General features: G+C 39.4%; 2 protein-coding genes across 2 annotated transcripts; one reads left to right on the plus strand and one right to left on the minus strand.

Annotated features, from left to right (window-relative positions):
• Positions 1-2,591: 2,591 nt before the first annotated feature.
• LOC129752756 (uncharacterized) lies at positions 2,592-4,106 on the minus strand. The gene is made up of 3 exons (XM_055748527.1): positions 3,584-4,106; positions 3,213-3,520; positions 2,592-3,071 (listed from the first exon to the last, which is right to left on the minus strand). The coding sequence occupies exons 1-3, from the start codon at positions 4,104-4,106 to the stop codon at positions 2,592-2,594; spliced, it is 1,311 nt and encodes a 436-aa protein (XP_055604502.1).
• A 9,175-nt stretch (positions 4,107-13,281) lies between these two features.
• Positions 13,282-17,397, plus strand: LOC129752757 (uncharacterized). Its single transcript, XM_055748528.1, has one exon. It carries the CDS (start codon positions 13,282-13,284, stop codon positions 17,395-17,397), a length of 4,116 nt encoding a protein of 1,371 aa, XP_055604503.1.
• Positions 17,398-18,676: the final 1,279 nt, after the last annotated feature.

Here is an 18,676-nt window from a genome sequence, read left to right on the forward strand (position 1 = left end):
AGATGATCGCAGCAAAACCAATGAATCCCCCAGTTCCCGATCGAGGGAACAGTTGATTTTGAAATCTCCTATTCCTACCGCTCGCCCTCTTCCCTCTCCTTGCCCCTTCCAACCACCCCCTAGTCTTAAGAAAACCACTGACCCTCGGCCTACTAAAACTCAGTCTAAAAAGTAAATGGCCTAATAAATATTATTTGAATAAAAAAAAATGTGGTGTCCCTTTCAAGGCGGATTTTGATATCCTGACCCAGCTCGTTTCTCATTCTCGGCACTTTCCGAAATTATTTTTACTCCTTAAGCACAGCCACTCTCCGTCAGATCAATTGCGTCGAAAATGAAAACGGACGTATGCTTGATCTATGTTTCGTGAATGAAGGAATTAGAATGCCGACAATTGAACTAGCTCCTGTGCTTTTGGTCAAATTGGTTCGTCATCCTCCAGCTTTGCTCATCTCCATTGAAGTTTCCAGCTTAAATATTTCTTCTGGAAAACCAGCTGCATTCTATCTCGATTATAAAAACGCAGACTTTCAAGCTATCTCTGATGTGTTAGATTCTGTAGACTGGGAATCCGAGCTTGCACTATCTGATCCTAATGCCGCGGCTGAAACTTTTTCACATGACATCAATTACATTATTGATCATCATGTTCCTAAACGTTTAGTGAATGAAAATTCAAGAGCTCCCTGGATCACCAAAGAATTACGCCACATGAAAACTTTAAAATGCAAAGTTTTCCGCTATTGTAATAGGCACAAATCACAAGGCGTTAAAGGCCATTATCGTAAACTTAATTCTGCGTATAAAAAAGCTAGAAGCCGATGCTATAGGAACTATCTGACGCGACTGCAACGTTACTTCAAGAAACGTCCCAAATCGTTTTTGAAACATATCAAGGAGTACCGGAGTGAGTCTGGACTCCCAACTTATATGTTCCTGGATGACGAAACGGCTTGTTTGATATTTGTAATCTGCTCGCTAAAAAATTTCTAGTGTTTTCACTAATGAACCAATCTATGTAGATCAAATAGTTAAGAAATGTCCCTTCTCTGAACTTTTCTCTAAACAACATTGCCATCAGTCTTGAAAAATCTCATATTCATTTACCTGACAGCACCAAATATTGAGAAAACATCTCAGTCACCCAACTATTTCCCGCGGTTAATGATAAAAAAACAGAAGGCGCGTTCATGAAATCGCCTATCCATCATGTTCGAAGAATTTTTTTTCAGTTACTTCCACACTCATTCGTAAGTTGTTTTGATTGAAAATGAATACCTTCGGTAATCGTTTTCATGGTGATCCGAGTGAAAGTGAAATACGGAAAAAAACATTCCTAGAAATATCAGCTGCTGATATTGTTTGCATAGTTTTCCAAAGCGCTTCAACCAAATCTTCACAGGCACATGTTCGGACTTGAAATTTTCTTACCAAATGAGATTTCTCATATACCATTTTTCTGAGGAATTGAATGGAGACTGTTTGAGCCACCACAGGCTTTGGGAAATGGAGTTATGGCTTAGATATGGCTTCAGAAGAAAGATGTTCGGACTTGAAAATTTTGAACAAATTGGGACGTATCTTGTTTGATTTTTTTCGGAAATTTAAAAAAGCCTATTTGAGTCACCACACCCTTTGGAAAATGGAGAGATGGCTAATGAAAGTTAGTCGGTCAATGAAGAAGGTATCAAAATGATAACAATTGTTCAGTTCATTTTGCTTTGAAAAAGAAAAGCGATTTTAATTCTAATTTCCCATTTTTAACCCAAAATTCACACTCGTCTGGTTACAAAAAAAGTAAAATTTAATAAAATGTGAGTGAAACAATACCGCAGTTTTCATTTTTGATAAATTTATCAGAAGACCAATTTCAAATTTTGAAGTATAAAATTTAAAATTCAATATTTTTGAAGAAAAAATCCAAGTTCAGAATTTGGTATCATAATCAGAGCCTTAATTTTTAGTTTTTAGCCCTGCACTTACTCAAAGTATAAAACAAGAAACTTTATGTTATTATTTATTTACATAAAATTTATGTTAAAATCTTCAATAAAAGCTTGAATTTCAAATATTTTGTTCAAAATTTAAATAAAGAAGGTAAATTTACGAGTACTTTAGGAGCGTTACAAAATCAAAGATCAAAATTTTCAAAAAAAAAAAAGATTTAAATGGTTAACTGTAGGGAATGGGGGTTAGTCCACAGTTCACAATAATGACAAAGAAAATTTAGAAATCAGAATTTATTTTAAAAATTGTCTTTATAAAATCTCTGAAGTTCTAATTACTTTTTGAATTATTAATCAATAGAAATCAATAGATATTTTTAAATTTGTTGACATAATGTCCTTTTAAGAGGTATTTCTAATTATTTCAGATACTATGAGGTAGACGTCTGTTAAATATTTAGTTAAATCAAAAATAATCTAACGACAAGTAGGGATAGTTTTTCTTAATCTTGATCTTGGCTTGGGTGATGATGGTTTCCAATATTGAAAAAAAAAACTGTGCAATTATCATGTGCTCCAAAAAAAATATGTATTTGATTAAAATAATGAATCTTATTTTAATAATGCAAATAAATTAAGACTTGTTCAACGATTAAGATCTTTCCAATTATAAGCTGAGGAAATTGCTTCTTGGAACAAATCTTTGTTCAGCTTAACCATCAAAATATTGCTTAAGGTATTTTCTCCAAGATTTGTTCGACGGTTAGTTAAAATGAGACCAAGGGCACTAAATGATCTCTCCACAGAAACCTGATTGGAAGGAGTCGCCAGTACCACCATGGCCACTGCATACAGCTCTGGGTGCGTCGTTTTCCGACTAACCCAGTGATTCCAAATGTCAAAACTGTGGTTTTGTCGAGGCTCTAAATCTAGTGATTGCAGTTGTTGTAAAAACTTCGTTTCACTACTGCTTTCCGTATCCACAGATCCTCCAAACATATCGGTGAGATATGCGTCGAAATCATCGTTGTTTTCGGATTCGATGAAAGCTTCGTTAGTCATGTTTGGGGTTAATGACGTCGACTGGAGTTGTCGAATCCGCTGCCACGTTTCGTTGATGTACCCCTGAAAAAGATTATACAAAAATTGTGTTTCATAAAATATCATACATTGTACTATCAACCTTGACTACATATAAGATTTTGAATATAGAAACATGGAAGTATTAATCTGAGTTTGAAAATTTAATATATTGATAAATCATACCTGGATTTCAACTTTCTCCTGAGGTGAGAAAAATGTAGATCCATGGTAGTTTATTCGTGGATCCAGGTAAAGGGAAATCTTAAAAGCTCTTGAGTTCCTTAGAGCTGATAACCGCGTCTTTAACGAGTTGAGTAAAGCAGGGACAAATGAGTTCTCCGTGCATTTACGAACCTCGCTCATTGCCATTAACCAAGCAATATAAAAGTCGGACAGCGAAACATGATGCTCCTGCATTTTTTTTGTACACAGGTACAAAGGTTTAAAAGCGTCGTAATAGCTGTCGACGAAACTCCAATGATTTGAGAGATCTATAATATTAAAGGAAGAAATATTACGAACAATTTAGGCATGACCCGATTTGTTTCACTTACCGAGCTCCGGAAACTGAATAGCCAGCTGCTCAAAAAACGATTTTTGGGAATGGAAGGACTGAACCATCTCAAAAATTCCTCCCCATCGAGTTTGGCTCCAGATCGGAGGATGTGATGCCCCATGGTGATCAAAGTTGGTTTTATATTTGATATTTTTCACCTTTTTTGCCAGATCGGTCAAACTGCTGACCTTAGGGTGCGATTTATCAACAACGTCTAGAATAGCTAACTGCAGAGTATGTACTGCGCATCTAACAAGATTGATTCGCTCTTGCAGCTCTGCAGTCAGCGCAGCCGTTATGTCAAATTGGGGTTCGAGGTCGTCCATATCGTCATCTTCCAATGTCTCAATGATTGCTATTTGTAATTCATTTTGGAGCTTTTTGACTGCTGCCAACATGTTGGCCCCGTTGTCGACAGTGACGGACCAAATATGGTCAACGGGAACATTATATTCGGCCAACAAATCTAGTATTTTAGATGACAATACCGATGCAGTTTGTCTCTCCTTCACGTGAACCATACCTACAAAAATAAAAATTCAATTAAATTTTTGCATGAAATCTTTCTCAATATTTTCTCAATATTCTTAATATTTTTAATTTTTCGCTACTGGTCCAATTACATATGAAATAAAAGGTTTAAAAGCTCTAAGTGTAAAGCAATAGAGACATAAATTTAAAAAAAAGGATGGAAAATGTAAAAACTTACCGAGTGTTCGAATTACCACTTTGTCCCGCAAGGCGTACTGCACATTGACACCCAGAAGATGACGATTGTGGCACGATGCAGCATCAACCTTCAAGCTGATAAGTCTATCCTTCATCTCAATCTTGATAATCTCCTTCACTCGCGATGACATTATTCGAAGGTGATCCTTGATGGTTTCACGGTTCAATGTGCAACCTACTGCTGCACAAATTGGGTTTAACAATAACCGGAAACCTTCCCACTCGAAACACGATAATGGTAAACTATTTTCGGTCACGAGTTTCACAACAGCTTCGATCAGAAGCTGTTGGTCGATAGCAATCGGACGTTTTGCGACAACGCGTGATCGTTTTTCTTGTGGTTCACAGTCGTTCAATAGTCCTTTAGAATTAGCCATCTTGCTGTGCTTCGTGCGGAAGTGGCGTATCATATTCCCAGGATCATACTTATCCTGGGAATAAATACAGTCACTAGCTGGGACGATGTTACATGCTGCCTTCTGGTCTTTAAAAACGACACAAGAATTTGCGATGTCTGTCAGGGTGCGTTTTCTGGTGTTTGAAGCCATTTTTTCACAACTGAAAATTTCACCTAAGTTGGTGAAAGACTGACTGACGGATTCAAAATTTTCATTGACTTCTTGGATGAACTGAGAAAGGCTGAGATGAACATTCAAAAAGAAGGACACCATTATGACAGCGATACGTAAACTCTGTCGGTGCACGTTCATTGCTAATGAGAGCGATGAAGAAAATGTAAAAACAAAACAGATAATGAACCCTCTGTCAGACTATTGAAGGTACATTGAGAAAAGGAAAAATGTAGTAGTCGTTTGTTTTTGCTTGACTGAAGAATTTATTTTTTCGTTTTCAAAAGGTTGCATTGAAATTTTTCAAGACTGATTGCCATAGAAGAGGAAACCATTTTGAAGGTGACTACTAAAATGGAAAACTCCCTTTCCTCGGGCCCGGACGGAATACCTGACACATTTTTGAAACGCTGCATGCCTCATTTATTGTTTCCTATTAAACGAATATTCCAAGCATCGCTGGACTAAGCTGTCTATTCTTCGCTGTGGAAGGACGCTTAGATGTTCCCTGTGCACAAAAAGGGGACAGAAGGGACGTGAATAACTACAGAGGAAGTTCCGCCTTATGCGCAATTAAAAAATTGTTCGAACTGTTAATCCTGGAGCCCATTTTCTTCAGTTTTACAGCAGATATCCAAACCGACGCTATCTGCACAGATTTGTCCGCCGCCTTTGACAAGGTTAATCATGCAACTGCTATTGCAAAACTCGTACGTCTTGGAATCTGCGGTTATCTTTTGAAGTGGTTCCGTAGCTACCTGATCGGAAGAAAACTGACCGTTCGAACTAAGGATTCGTATTCCAGACAATTCCCTGCTACTTCCGGGGTTTCACAAGGAAGCCATCTAGACCGCTTGTTTCTTATTTATTTTAATGACGCTCTTCTACTGTTTGACGGACCAAAACTCGCCTACGCTGATGATCTGAAATTGTTCAACGCAATCAAAGGCCCCGAAGACACTGCTTCACTACAAAGACAATTCGTTCTTTTCGCTACCTGGTGCAACAACAACTGCCTAGCTTTGAACCGCAATAAATGTTCCGTCATAACTTTTTCATGCAAAAGGCATCCTATTTCCGCCGTTTATTTCCTTTCGGACCACTTAATTGCTCGTGTGAACCACATCAAGGACTTAGGTGTGATTCTTAATCAAAAACTTGAATTCAACACACATACAAACTATATAGTGGATAAACTTTCTCGATGTTTAGGCTTTATTTACCGCGTGACGATGGACTTCAGAGGTGTAAACTGCTTGAAATCCTCTGCTGCAGCCTCGTTCGCTTCATCCTGAAATATGCATCGGCAGCTTGGAGCCCCTCCTTTCAGAATGGCGCTGATCGGATCGAAGCATTGCAACGACGTTTTATGCGGTATGCTCTACGCCATTTGAACTGGTCCGATCCGTTCCACCTTCCAAGCTACGAGAACCGCTGCGGCCTCATTGGCCTAGACATGTTACAAGCTCGTCGAGCAGTCACAAGGGCCTTGTTTGTCTTCGACATATTAACATCGAAAATTGACTGTCCTTTGCTTCTGGAATCAATCGACTTTAGTGTCCGACCTCAAGGACTACGGAACCGGATTTTACAGCTCTACGTTCCCCTTCATCAAAACAACTACGGGGCAAATAGTGCATTGATCGGTGTGATCAGGACGTTTAACCGTTACTCTGAACACTTTGATTCCAGGACATCGAGGGATTTTTTTAGAAGAAAAATTTTAATAGCGTTAAGGTCTAGGTAGTTTGTGTAAACTTTGTTTTATAATTGACTAGCTGACCCGGTGTGCATTGCTACACCTTGAAAAAATAAATGTAATTTGTGAAAATTTATTCAAATTTAGATTTTTGTAAACATTTTTTATTAATCAAACCTCATCATGGTTTAGAACCAACAACTTTGAAATGAGAGCTGCAGCTGGAGTTCCGAATTGCAATTCAAAGATGGTATATATCATTTACTGAAGCTTGATCTCTAAACTTGTTTAAGATCTGAAATTTGAACTCTGTTTTTGAAGCTTCATAATGACTCAAATAATGCCAATATTTATGGATTTTCCACCTTTTTCCCAAAGTGGGAAGTTATGAAGTTCCATAAAAACCTTTGTCACATCTATTTTTAAGTTATGCCAAATATCCGTACCCAAAAAACCCCTCTTTTAAAATATGGTCCCTTCTTTGAAAAGCTCTTTATCTTTAACTTACATGAGAGCTCCCCCATCTTTTCCAATTTTGCCCCCACTGCTTGAAGAAGGTAGGCTGATTCACCTAGCTCGAGTTTACGTAAATTTCTTATTGAAAGAAAAAGATTCGCATATTGGAATTTATTGCACATTGTACTTTATGGAAACAGATTTGTGAAAACCGATCAATAGCGTGAATCGGGACAGTTTTTTTAGTATATTCCTAAAATTCTGTACTATGAGCTCTACCAGCCCCTGTTTAGCTTTAGATGATGTATTCTTTGGAGTTAAAAAAATAAGCTATATAAATTTAAAAAAAACGATGAAAAGGATTTTTAATAACCATTTTCAAACAGCTTTTTTCACCATCCTCGCCCTTCGAAGCAGTCTGAATATCTATCCTTTTTGCGCCAAAATTACGTTAGAAAAATGTTTCGCCATATGCCAAATTCGTGGACATGAGACATTATAGTTTGAAGTTCTCCCAAACAACACCATCATGGTATGAAAATTATCGATTTTATACAGTGCAAATTTCGTTTTTTTAATAAATTTATTAAAACAAAAAATATCTGTTGCATCAATAAATAATTTCTCCGCGTTTTTTATTTTCTCTTTGAAAGTCAAATATTAAAAAATGATGGCCAAAACAAATTCCTAAGTTAACATTTGTCCCGTATATTGGGGTAAGTGTAAATGCAAAGCTTATTTTCAGATGCGTCAGAGTAATGGCTTCAAAATGGATTTAATACTTATGTATATCTGTTTGTTTGTTTTATCAAGTTTCATTGATATATCTGCAGTATTCCAGCAGTATAAATTTATGTTTGTTATTCCACTTTTAACGAATGCTGTGCAAAGCAAATGACCTTCATTTACAAAGACATTTAAGAATTTTTAATATCCGCTTCAGTTTCATCATTCGGAATACCCCTTCTGGTCTTTCCAACAAATTGAATTATTTTGAAGATGAATTTCGTAAAAGTTCGACGTTTGCCCTTGCCCTACCGTGTAAGTTGACAGGAGAGAATATTGTTTTCAACACTTTAAAAGTATACTAAAAATTTCTCATAAAAATTTTGCTTCCAATTGAATATCAGTTTCAAAGTCTCACTTTTCAAAAAAGAAGCGGATCATAAGTCTTTTATGCAGCCATGTAACAAAAAACACTTTTCATGTTTAGTACGTACTTGAATTGGTATGTAAGCAAAAAGTACGATGTTTTTTTTTAGAATTCAAGTTCCTTGAATGAAAATTCTTCTGGAAAATGAATTCCCTCGCTTTTGGTGAATAAAAATCATTTTATTTCACTGATACCTTTCACTTATGAACACGTCAGTCTTATCTTATCTAATTTAAAGAAAAGGCCCTTGATCAGTTCATGTGTCGGATCGGGTTTTTTTTATCTTCTTTTTCAGTTAAGTACATTTTTACATGTTCAACAAAATGTTTCTGATCTACCTCTGTAGAAAACATCTTATTCATATTTCTGTTGTCAATGTGATTCAAAAATAGCCTTGTAGGCGAAATGGGTTAAAAAATTGTATGTAAATTCTTTACTTTCAGTATTTTTTTTCAATTGTCCGCAAAGTGTCATGCCATTATATCATTAGCATCAGAACTAAATTTATATTTTTTAGAAAACAAATGCTATATGGACATCAAATATAGAAATATTTTTGCAAATCTTTCAATTGCATTTGATTCGATTGATAAAATACCAATTCGTGTCACATCTAGACGTCATTTATTTCCACGTGCTGTGTACAATTGAGCAAGAAAAAACACATCTAGGTTGCATATCGCCCCCACGTGCATAAGAAATATAGGTACTTTGTTGAGAAACAGGCGCCTGATTATTAAAGTTTTCCAGCAATCAATGAACGAACAGTATGATTTGGTTACCACCTATCCACTTGCGACGACGTTTGCTTGGCCATAGAGACGAAAAACAAACCCCTCAAAGAAAAGAAAATCTCTAAAGAAGGATTCCAAGACTTTTCATTTTCAGATTTTCGCAAAAATAATGTATATGTTTTATTCGATCGGCAAAATGTCAATCTGGATCACATCTAGGCGTCATTCATAACCATGTGCTGTACAAATGAGCTAGAAATCAAGTAGAAAAAAATCACATCAAGGCTTCATATCGCCACCACTTGCATTGAAAATATGCTTGGTTGAGAAATACGCGCCAAAATATTCCCACTGATCAGTATGCTATGCCATGGCTACAATCCTCACGCGACGCCTCGACCATGGAGACGAAAAACAAACCGCCCAAAGGAAAAAAAATCTCAAGAAAATGGATGTCATGACTTTAATTTGTTTCGAAAAACTACAAATTTTGTATGGAAGCCCCCCCTCCCTACAGTCGGAGCGGTTTGTAACTATTATAGAAACCATCCCCGGCCCCAAAAACCCTCAGATGCCAAGTTTCACGGTGATCGGTTCAGTAGTTTCCGAGTCTATAGGGAACAGACAGACAGACAAACATTCATTTTTATATATATAGATTATTTTGTTTTGTATTTAATCATTGTCAGTCCTTTCCCTAAACAGGTGCTTGTTACTCGAAATACCTTTAATTTGCTAGCACTCACTCAAAATCCAGATTCTATTGGGACACCATATCTGTTATCGTTGACTCTCACCTCTGAAATGAAAGAAAGGAAAATTGGTTTTAATTATTGATTCTTTAAAAAAATCTAGAAATAAGGTAAGCTAAAATAAGGGAACCGCCTATGAAATTCAAAGCCTAGAACTTGAGGGAAATTTGTGTTCAAATGAGCTTTCGGAATTATTATCCTAATCCTTGAACAAGTTGCTTCAAGTGCCCGCAGCCTCGTCAGTTGGCTTCACTTGAACCCACAGATAATAAACTTTAGCGGAACACACAAATCTCCATAACTCACCCTCAGACAAAAGCCCCCTTCATACCTACCACCCGAACTTATCAACCCCTAAATCATTGACAAGAAAGTTACAATGAGAAGAAAGAAAAAGAAAAAAAAAACAAGAAGCTTGAGTTCTTCCATCATATCACACCATTAATACCGCAAATAAAAACAAAACGTGCACAGCATTCGCAGCGGCACACATAAACCAGAACGAGCCCGAGGGGCATAAATTTTCCAAAACCTCAAAAGCAAGGAAGTCATAACCATTACTTTTCTTCTCTCCGAAGCCCACTTTCGGGGGGCATGTTTCTGTTTTCATCTTTAAAAACGACAACAGCAACGGCAAAAATGGTCACCCCGCTGCAAGCTCGTGTGTCTTTTCGCTCTCCTTCCTGCTCTCTGGCGCAACCGGATGTGGAGCGAAATATTCTTTCTGCGATAAAAAGTCTTATTAAAGCGTTTAATTTCCTCTTAAAGTGATATATGGAGCAACATTATGTCCTAATATACATAAATTTTGTGGTGCGAAAAAGCGAGTGATTTTTTTTTTCTTAGTTCTTTTTTTCTTTCGATGTATGTAGGGATCCTTCGGGGTGAAAGTTCTTTGCAAACTCCACAAGCTTCAAACGTGGCAAAGCGGAAAGATTTGCGAGCATGTTCCGATGATGATGACTTTGGGTGTCCTGCGGATGGCTCGAATTTACACTTCTTATTAGCCGAACAAACAGTGGGTTTGAAGTTGAAGTTTTTAGGAAAATCATGGTGTTACGATCAACACCGCTGGGCTCGACGGACGGCCCTGTCGAAAAGATAAAATGTCAGCTGAATTTCACGAACGTCATGAGAGAGGAAAAGCAGTAAATCGGAAGAAAAAGAGAGAGTAGGAAAATTAAAGTCATTCTAAGATCAGTTTGTAAAAGAAGTAGAGGAAAGTTAAGCAGAGAAAAGTTCAAGTAGAGGAAAAGTTAAATTGAAAATTATAGTTCAAAAGAGTAAAATAGAAAGTTAAGTGTTTGGTCGTGGACGAAGTAAAGCCATCTCATTTGATCAGGTTAAACCCTTTACATTACCTAAAATACGTGGAACGTACAATATTATTTGATTTACAGGCAAACTTCTATTGAAGCTCGCGAACAACATTTGCCACGTGTGAGAAAAATTAGTTTTCGAATAGTTTTAAATATTAAACTGTAAGTACTCGACCTCCCTCTACGATTGACTTTAGTTGCTAATTAGGTTTTATTGTACATCCAGATCTATCTCACAAATTTCACTAAGGTCAGGCAGTCTACTTGAGGAAAACCTCATGTGCGAAACTAAAATTGTAAGTTCCTTTATTCGCATATTTCCTGAAAAACCTATCTAACATGCATTATAAATAAACATTTTAGCTTTGATCTGCTACTGGCTGATACAAGGAATAGTTAAAAACCTGGTTTAAATATTATCCGAACATTTAATCAAAGCATTTTAATCGGATTCGGATATAACCTCAAAGATGCCTGATACTGGAAAGGAATGTATGTGTTGCGAAAGACCGAACGATGCGGAAGATATGGTGTGCTGTGATGGTTGCGGACTGTGGGCGCACTATAGCTGCGTAGGAGTTGATGCCACTATACAAAAGCAACCATGGAAATGTTCTTCGTGTACAAACCAGCTGCAGGTCCCTAAACCTACGAAATCGGGTTTAAGGAGTAATGCTGGTTCTGGGAAAGCTTCGTCTAAAGCCTCTACGAAAACTGATGCCACACTCGTTGAATCTTTTAAGCAACTCGAAAAAGAGCACAAGGAAAAGGAGAAAGCGTTAGAAGAAGAGCGACAATTACGCGAAAAGCTTCTTGAAATGGAAAGAAGTCTCCGAATTAAGCAGATGGCTCAAGAAAAAGAATTACGGCAAAAGGAATTAGATCTTGAGCGGGAGATGAAAGAGCGTCAATTGGAACAGGACCGAGAATATATGGAAGTGCGTTTAGCCAAGCAGAAAGAGTTCCAAAAACGGCGCGAAAGTTACAATATGTGTCCGAAACAGTACGAAGAAGATGAAGAAGGAGCGGTCGGAGGTGTTGGATCTGATTCCCACGGGAAAGTAGAAGATTGGTTGCGTTACCAGAAACCAGAGCATTCTGGTAAAGTTTCTGCGATGGAACGACATGCCAAAAATCTTTCCAGTTCATTACTACACGATTTGCACAATCTGCAGATGAGCTCCGGCGGTAACGGTGGTAAGCAGTTGGTGGAAATGACCCCAGAAGAAAGTAGGCTAGTTGCTCAATTACTGGAAAACCACGTCCGGAACGGGTCGGGGTCAACTTCCAAAGGGCCCACTCAAGGGCAGTTGGCTGCTCGTCAATCGTGTTCGAAGCAATTACCCATTTTCAAAGGCGAAGCTGAGCTATGGCCGATATTTATCAGTAGCTACGAGAGCACTACTAAAGCGTGCGGCTTTACTAATTTAGATAATTTGAAGCGATTGCAAGACTGCCTCCAAGGTGATGCTCTTGAAGCGGTTCGGAGCAGGTTGATACTTCCCGAATTGGTACCAAGTGTGATCCAAGATTTGCGTGACCTGTTCGGAAAGCCTGAAACGCTGCTGAAGGTACTCATATTAAAACTTCGCCAGGCACGGCCCCCTAGAATGGATCGTCTGGATACATTTATACACTTTGGAATGACTGTTAAACAGTTATGCGACCATTTAGAAGCAGCGAACTTTAAGGACCATTTAAACAACCCAATGCTAGTTGAAGAATGCGTCGATAAATTGCCACAAAACTATCAAATAGAATGGATCCGCCTAAAGCGCGAACAGCGGGGTCAAGGATTTCGATTTTTCGCTGACTTTATGAATAGCATCGTTGCTGACGTTTGTGAACTAAACCAGCTCTCATCGATCAAATTGATGGATTCTTCGTCCCGTTTTGGATAAGATAAACAGAAGAAGAAAGAATATTTCCACCTACACAACGATTTGCCAAGTAGACCTGATGTATCACATAATGCAAAGGTTAATACACAAAATGAAAAACCGTGTTTTGATTGTCGACGGACGGATCACAAAATCAGGTACTGCGAAGACTTTAAAAAACGCAGTGTCTTCGAACGATTACGAATAGTCGAAAAGAATAAACTTTGCCGTATCTGTTTGAATAACCACGGGAAAAGTCGATGCAACTTTCGGCTGCGTTGCAATGTAGGTAACTGTGGTGGCGATCATCACTCCCTTCTTCATAGAGCCGAAGAAATCGTACAACTACACGAAATATCGTGTAATGCCGAACGAAATACGAACCGATCCGTTATATTCCGAATGATGACTGTAACTCTGTACGCAGGCAGTAAGTCGATGCGAGTCTTAGCGTTCTTCGATGAAGGCTCTTCGGGAACACTTATCGAGGACTCGATCATCAAGAAGCTAGCAATCGATGGTGAGCCAGAACCGCTGATCGTGACCTGGACAGGAAACATCAAGAGGTATGAGAATTCTTCCAAACGAGTAAGCATGATGATTTCTTCTTGTAACTCGGATGAGAAATTTTTGCTAGAAGACGCTCGCACAGTCGCTGAGTTGGTTTTGCCCCGACAAGGTGTTAAGAGCGAGGAAATAAAAAGGCAATTTAAATATTTAGAAATAGTCCCGATATCTGATTATTCCCCTAGTGAACCAAAGTTAATGATTGGTCTCAATAATTTACACCTTTTTGCACCAATCGAATCACGCATCGGTCAACAAGGCGAACCGATTTGCGTACGATCCAAGCTGGGGTGGTCTGTATACGGACCGAGAAATCCGACCACTAACGTTATGGTAAATATTCACACGATGCAACCAATGAGTAATGAACAGTTACATGACGCGATGCGGAACCAATACTTTGTGGAAGAACCCGCACCAACAGCAGGGTTACCAGAGTCGGATGAGAATCGAAGGGCGAGAGAGCTGATGCAGGCAACGACGGTTCGCGTGGGAGACTGTTTCGAAACTGGTCTCTTATGGCGTGATGACGGACCACATAATTTTCCTGATTCCTACTCCATGGCTATGCGACGCCTGACGTCGCTCGAAAGAAAATTGAATAAGGATCCAGCTCTAAAAAGAAAAGTTGATCAGCAAATTGAAGAGTACCAGTTGAAGAATTACGCTCATAAGGCAGCACCAAATGAGCTTTTGGAAGCAGAAATAACATCGACATGGTACTTGCCACTGAATGTAGTGCTAAATCCTCGCAAGCCTGGCAAGGTACGACTCGTGTGGGATGCGGCGGCAGCTGTAAACGGCACGTCGCTGAATTCCAAATTATTAAAAGGGCCAGATTTGTTAGCCTCTCTCCCAGCGGTAATTCAGCGTTTTCGCCAGAAGCCTATCGGATTCGGCGGAGATATCAAAGAGATGTATCATCAGATCAGAATAAGATCTGATGATAAACAAGCTCAGAGGTTTCTATATCGTTTTAACCAAGCTGAACCTCCTACAGTATACATCATGGATGTTGCGACGTTTGGGTCGACGTGCTCACCCAGTTCGGCGCAGTTTATCAAAAACTTGAATGCGTCGGAGTTTGCAACCGAATACCCGGACGCAGTGAAGGCGATCGTCGAGAACCACTATGTCGAAGACTATTTCGATAGTGTCGACTCTACCGAAGAAGCCGTTCAGCGAGCCCGAGAAGTGAGAATGATTCACTTGCGAGGAGGTTTCCAGATTAGGAATTGGGTTTCCAATTCTCAGCTGTTTTTGGAAAATATAGGCGAAACGTCCACGAACGACAGCGTTCCTTTTCGTGAAAATAAGAACACAGATACTGAGCGTGTTCTTGGAATCAGCTGGGATCCCAAAGCGGATTTTTTCTATTTTTCTACAACACCTCGTTTTGGATATGAAGCAGTGCTTTCGGGAGTTGAAAGGCCATCGAAAAGGAGTGTCCTCAGTTGTGTCATGGCTATGTTTGACCCACTGGGATTGCTTGCTATCTTCACTGTGCATGGAAAAATTATTATGCAGGATCTCTGGAGGACTGGCTGCGGATGGGATGATCCAATCGATGACGAGTCGTTTGAAAAGTGGAAACGATGGACCGAACTACTGCCAGCAGTAGGACAGGTGCGAATCCAGAGGAGTTATTTCGGATCAGCACTCTCGAAGCAGATTGAAAATTTACAACTTCACGTTTTTACTGATGCGAGTGAACAAGCTTACGGTTGTGTAGCATATTTTCGGGCAGTAGTAGAGGGTGAGGTGCATTGTTCTTTGGTAATGAGTAGGAGCAAAGTAGCCCCATTGGCGTTATTGAGTATTCCGAGATTAGAGCTAGAAGCTGCAGTGCTGGGAGCTCGAATGATACACACTGTTCGGAATAATCACAGTATAGAAATACCTCAAGCCTTTGTCTGGACCGATTCCCAGACTGTTTTATCCTGGATCCGATCGGACCATCGCCGCTATAAACAGTTTGTTGGTTTCCGGATTGGTGAGATTTTAAAGTTGACTTCACCGTCGGATTGGAGATGGGTTCCGACGAAGTTAAATGAAGCAGATAGATTGACGAAATGGCGTAGTGATCCTGGGCTCCACTCCAATAGTGCTTGGTTCAAGGGGCCAGAAATTTTGTATCGAGCGGAACATCTCTGGCCGGCGCAGCATAATCAGAACGACATACCAACAAGCGCAGATGATGAGTTACGGGCACAATTTTTATTCCACGACGTGTTCATATCTCAGGCTTTAATTGATGTTCAGCGGTTTTCGAAATGGAACATACTTGTTCGAACTGTGGCGGTTGTACATCGTTTCATTTCAAATTGCCGAAAAAAGGTCAAAGGAATGCCAATCAAAACTTTGAAAGCTACAGAGCGCCAAGAAAAATTGTTAAAACCGCTATCCTGTACGGTGAAACGGGTTCCCTTGAAGCAAGAAGAATTTCAAGCAGCTGAAACTTATCTATTCCGAATGGCGCAAGCTGATATCTATGCAGATGAATTGAAGATTCTGAAGAAAAATCAAGATCGGCCTGCCAATCAATGGATCAAATTCGAAAAATCCAGTCCATTGTACAAATTAACTCCTTTAATCGATGATAATGGTATTATACGTATGGAAGGACGTACGGAGCGCGCCAGTTTTCTACCGTTTGATCTGCGCTTTCCAATCATTCTTCCAAAGCAACACCCAGTAACGACGAAAATAGTCCATCACTATCACGACAAGTTCGGACATGGAAATAGAGAGACGGTTAAAAACGAATTGAAGCAGAGATTTGCCATCACGAGTATTGGTGTAGTGGTTAAGAAAGCAGCATCTTCGTGTCAATGGTGTAAGGTTCGCCGATGCAAGCCGAACGTCCCTCGAATGGCAGCTTTACCAGTTCAGCGTTTGATTCCATACCATCGCCCGTTCAGCTACACTGGGATCGATTATCTGGGTACGATCGAGGTAACCGTTGGTCGTCGTCGTGAAAAGCGATGGGTCGTAGTCTTCACTTGTTTTGTGACCCGAGCAATTCACCTAGAAGTGTCGCATAATCTGACAACGCAGTCCTGTTTAATGGCAATCCGCCGTTTCACTTGTCGACGTGGTCCACCGTTGGAATTTTTTTCCGACAATGGGACAAATTTGAAAGCAGCAAGCAAAGTGGTTACAGCACAAATTCGCAGCATAGATGAAGATTGTGCAGAAGAGTTAACGACGGCCCAAACTAAGTGGAATTTCAACCCTCCCGCAGCTCCTCACATGGGGGGAGTGTGGGAGAGGTTAGTTAGGTCAGTAAAGGATGCGATGTTTGTTTTCGAGGATGGTAAGCGACTTACAGATGAGATCTTGCATACAACAATTGTCGAAGCGGAAGATGTTATCAATTCGCGCCCGTTAGTATGTGCTTCATCGGAAATAACAAGTGGAGAAATGCTTACACCTAATCACTTTATTCGGGGTGTTACTCAAAATGATTCTAAACTCGCGATTCCTCCTCCACATTCTGCCGAGGCTTTGAGAGATACTTTCAAGCGTTCACAACAGTTGCTGCAAAATCTATGGGCTCGATGGATTAAGGAATATGTTCCTTCATTGAACCAAAGGACCAAGTGGTTTGGTGAAGCTGTACCGCTCCAGAAAGGAGATCTCGTCTTTGTAGTTGATGGTGGCAAGAGGAAGGCTTGGGTGCGTGGAGTAGTTGAGGAACCGATTACATCTAGCGACGGAAGAATTCGACAGGCGTGGGTGCGAACGAACAGTGGCAGAGTGCGACGTGCCACGGCGCAATTAGCGGTGGTCGAAATTGATGAAGGTAATGCTGAACCGGAAGTAGCTTCCGGACCAGAATTACGGGTCGGGGGTATGTTACGATCAACACCGCTGGGCTCGACGGACGGCCCTGTCGAAAAGATAAAATGTCAGCTGAATTTCACGAACGTCATGAGAGAGGAAAAGCAGTAAATCGGAAGAAAAAGAGAGAGTAGGAAAATTAAAGTCATTCTAAGATCAGTTTGTAAAAGAAGTAGAGGAAAGTTAAGCAGAGAAAAGTTCAAGTAGAGGAAAAGTTAAATTGAAAATTATAGTTCAAAAGAGTAAAATAGAAAGTTAAGTGTTTGGTCGTGGACGAAGTAAAGCCATCTCATTTGATCAGGTTAAACCCTTTACATTACCTAAAATACGTGGAACGTACAATATTATTTGATTTACAGGCAAACTTCTATTGAAGCTCGCGAACAACATTTGCCACGTGTGAGAAAAATTAGTTTTCGAATAGTTTTAAATATTAAACTGTAAGTACTCGACCTCCCTCTACGATTGACTTTAGTTGCTAATTAGGTTTTATTGTACATCCAGATCTATCTCACAAATTTCACTAAGGTCAGGCAGTCTACTTGAGGAAAACCTCATGTGCGAAACTAAAATTGTAAGTTCCTTTATTCGCATATTTCCTGAAAAACCTATCTAACATGCATTATAAATAAACATTTTAGCTTTGATCTGCTACTGGCTGAAACAAGGAATAGTTAAAAACCTGGTTTAAATATTATCCGAACACATGGAGTGAAAAGGTTTGAAAATAATTACATAGGGGAGATAAAGGCATAATGGCCACCCATAGAAACCAACTATAATATGTGAATTACATCATTGTTTCGTGTTCAAACACTAAAATAGTCTATTTCCGAATTGGCTGAAACATGAAAAACTAGATCAAAACGATTAAAAATGCATTTTAAAAATATGCCAAAAGCTGAAAACCAGTCACTGTAGGGGCTTAATAAGAACCCCCTCCCCTCCTGGGGCATAAGCACCATTAATCGGGACACGATTAGCGTTTTCTGCTGGGGAATCTAGTAGCGAATTCAACTCAATTAAGTCAGGTGAGTCGTAGATTCATCTAACAAAGCAATAACAAAATAATCAAGGTCTGTTTGTAGAATACAAACAATTCACACACGCTCATAGATTATGTTTCTGGTGCTTTGTTTGGCGAATGATGCTACAGCCGTATAATGTTACAATAAAAAAAATCGATCTTTAATGGTTGATGCAAAAAGAATCACCTCCAAGAGAAATCGAATTCTGATCACCTCTTCGATTCCAAAAGGCCACATCATCAGATGTAAACCATTCCAGTTGTAGCTTTATAAGTCAGATGACTAAATCGAATTGATTTCGCTGCTAGATTATACGGCAGAAAACGCTCATCGTGCCCCGTTTAAAAGTTCTCTGTTCGCCC

The sequence above is a fragment of the Uranotaenia lowii genome, chromosome 3 (genome assembly GCF_029784155.1).
Source record: "Uranotaenia lowii strain MFRU-FL chromosome 3, ASM2978415v1, whole genome shotgun sequence".
NCBI classification, from domain to species: domain Eukaryota; kingdom Metazoa; phylum Arthropoda; class Insecta; order Diptera; family Culicidae; genus Uranotaenia; species Uranotaenia lowii.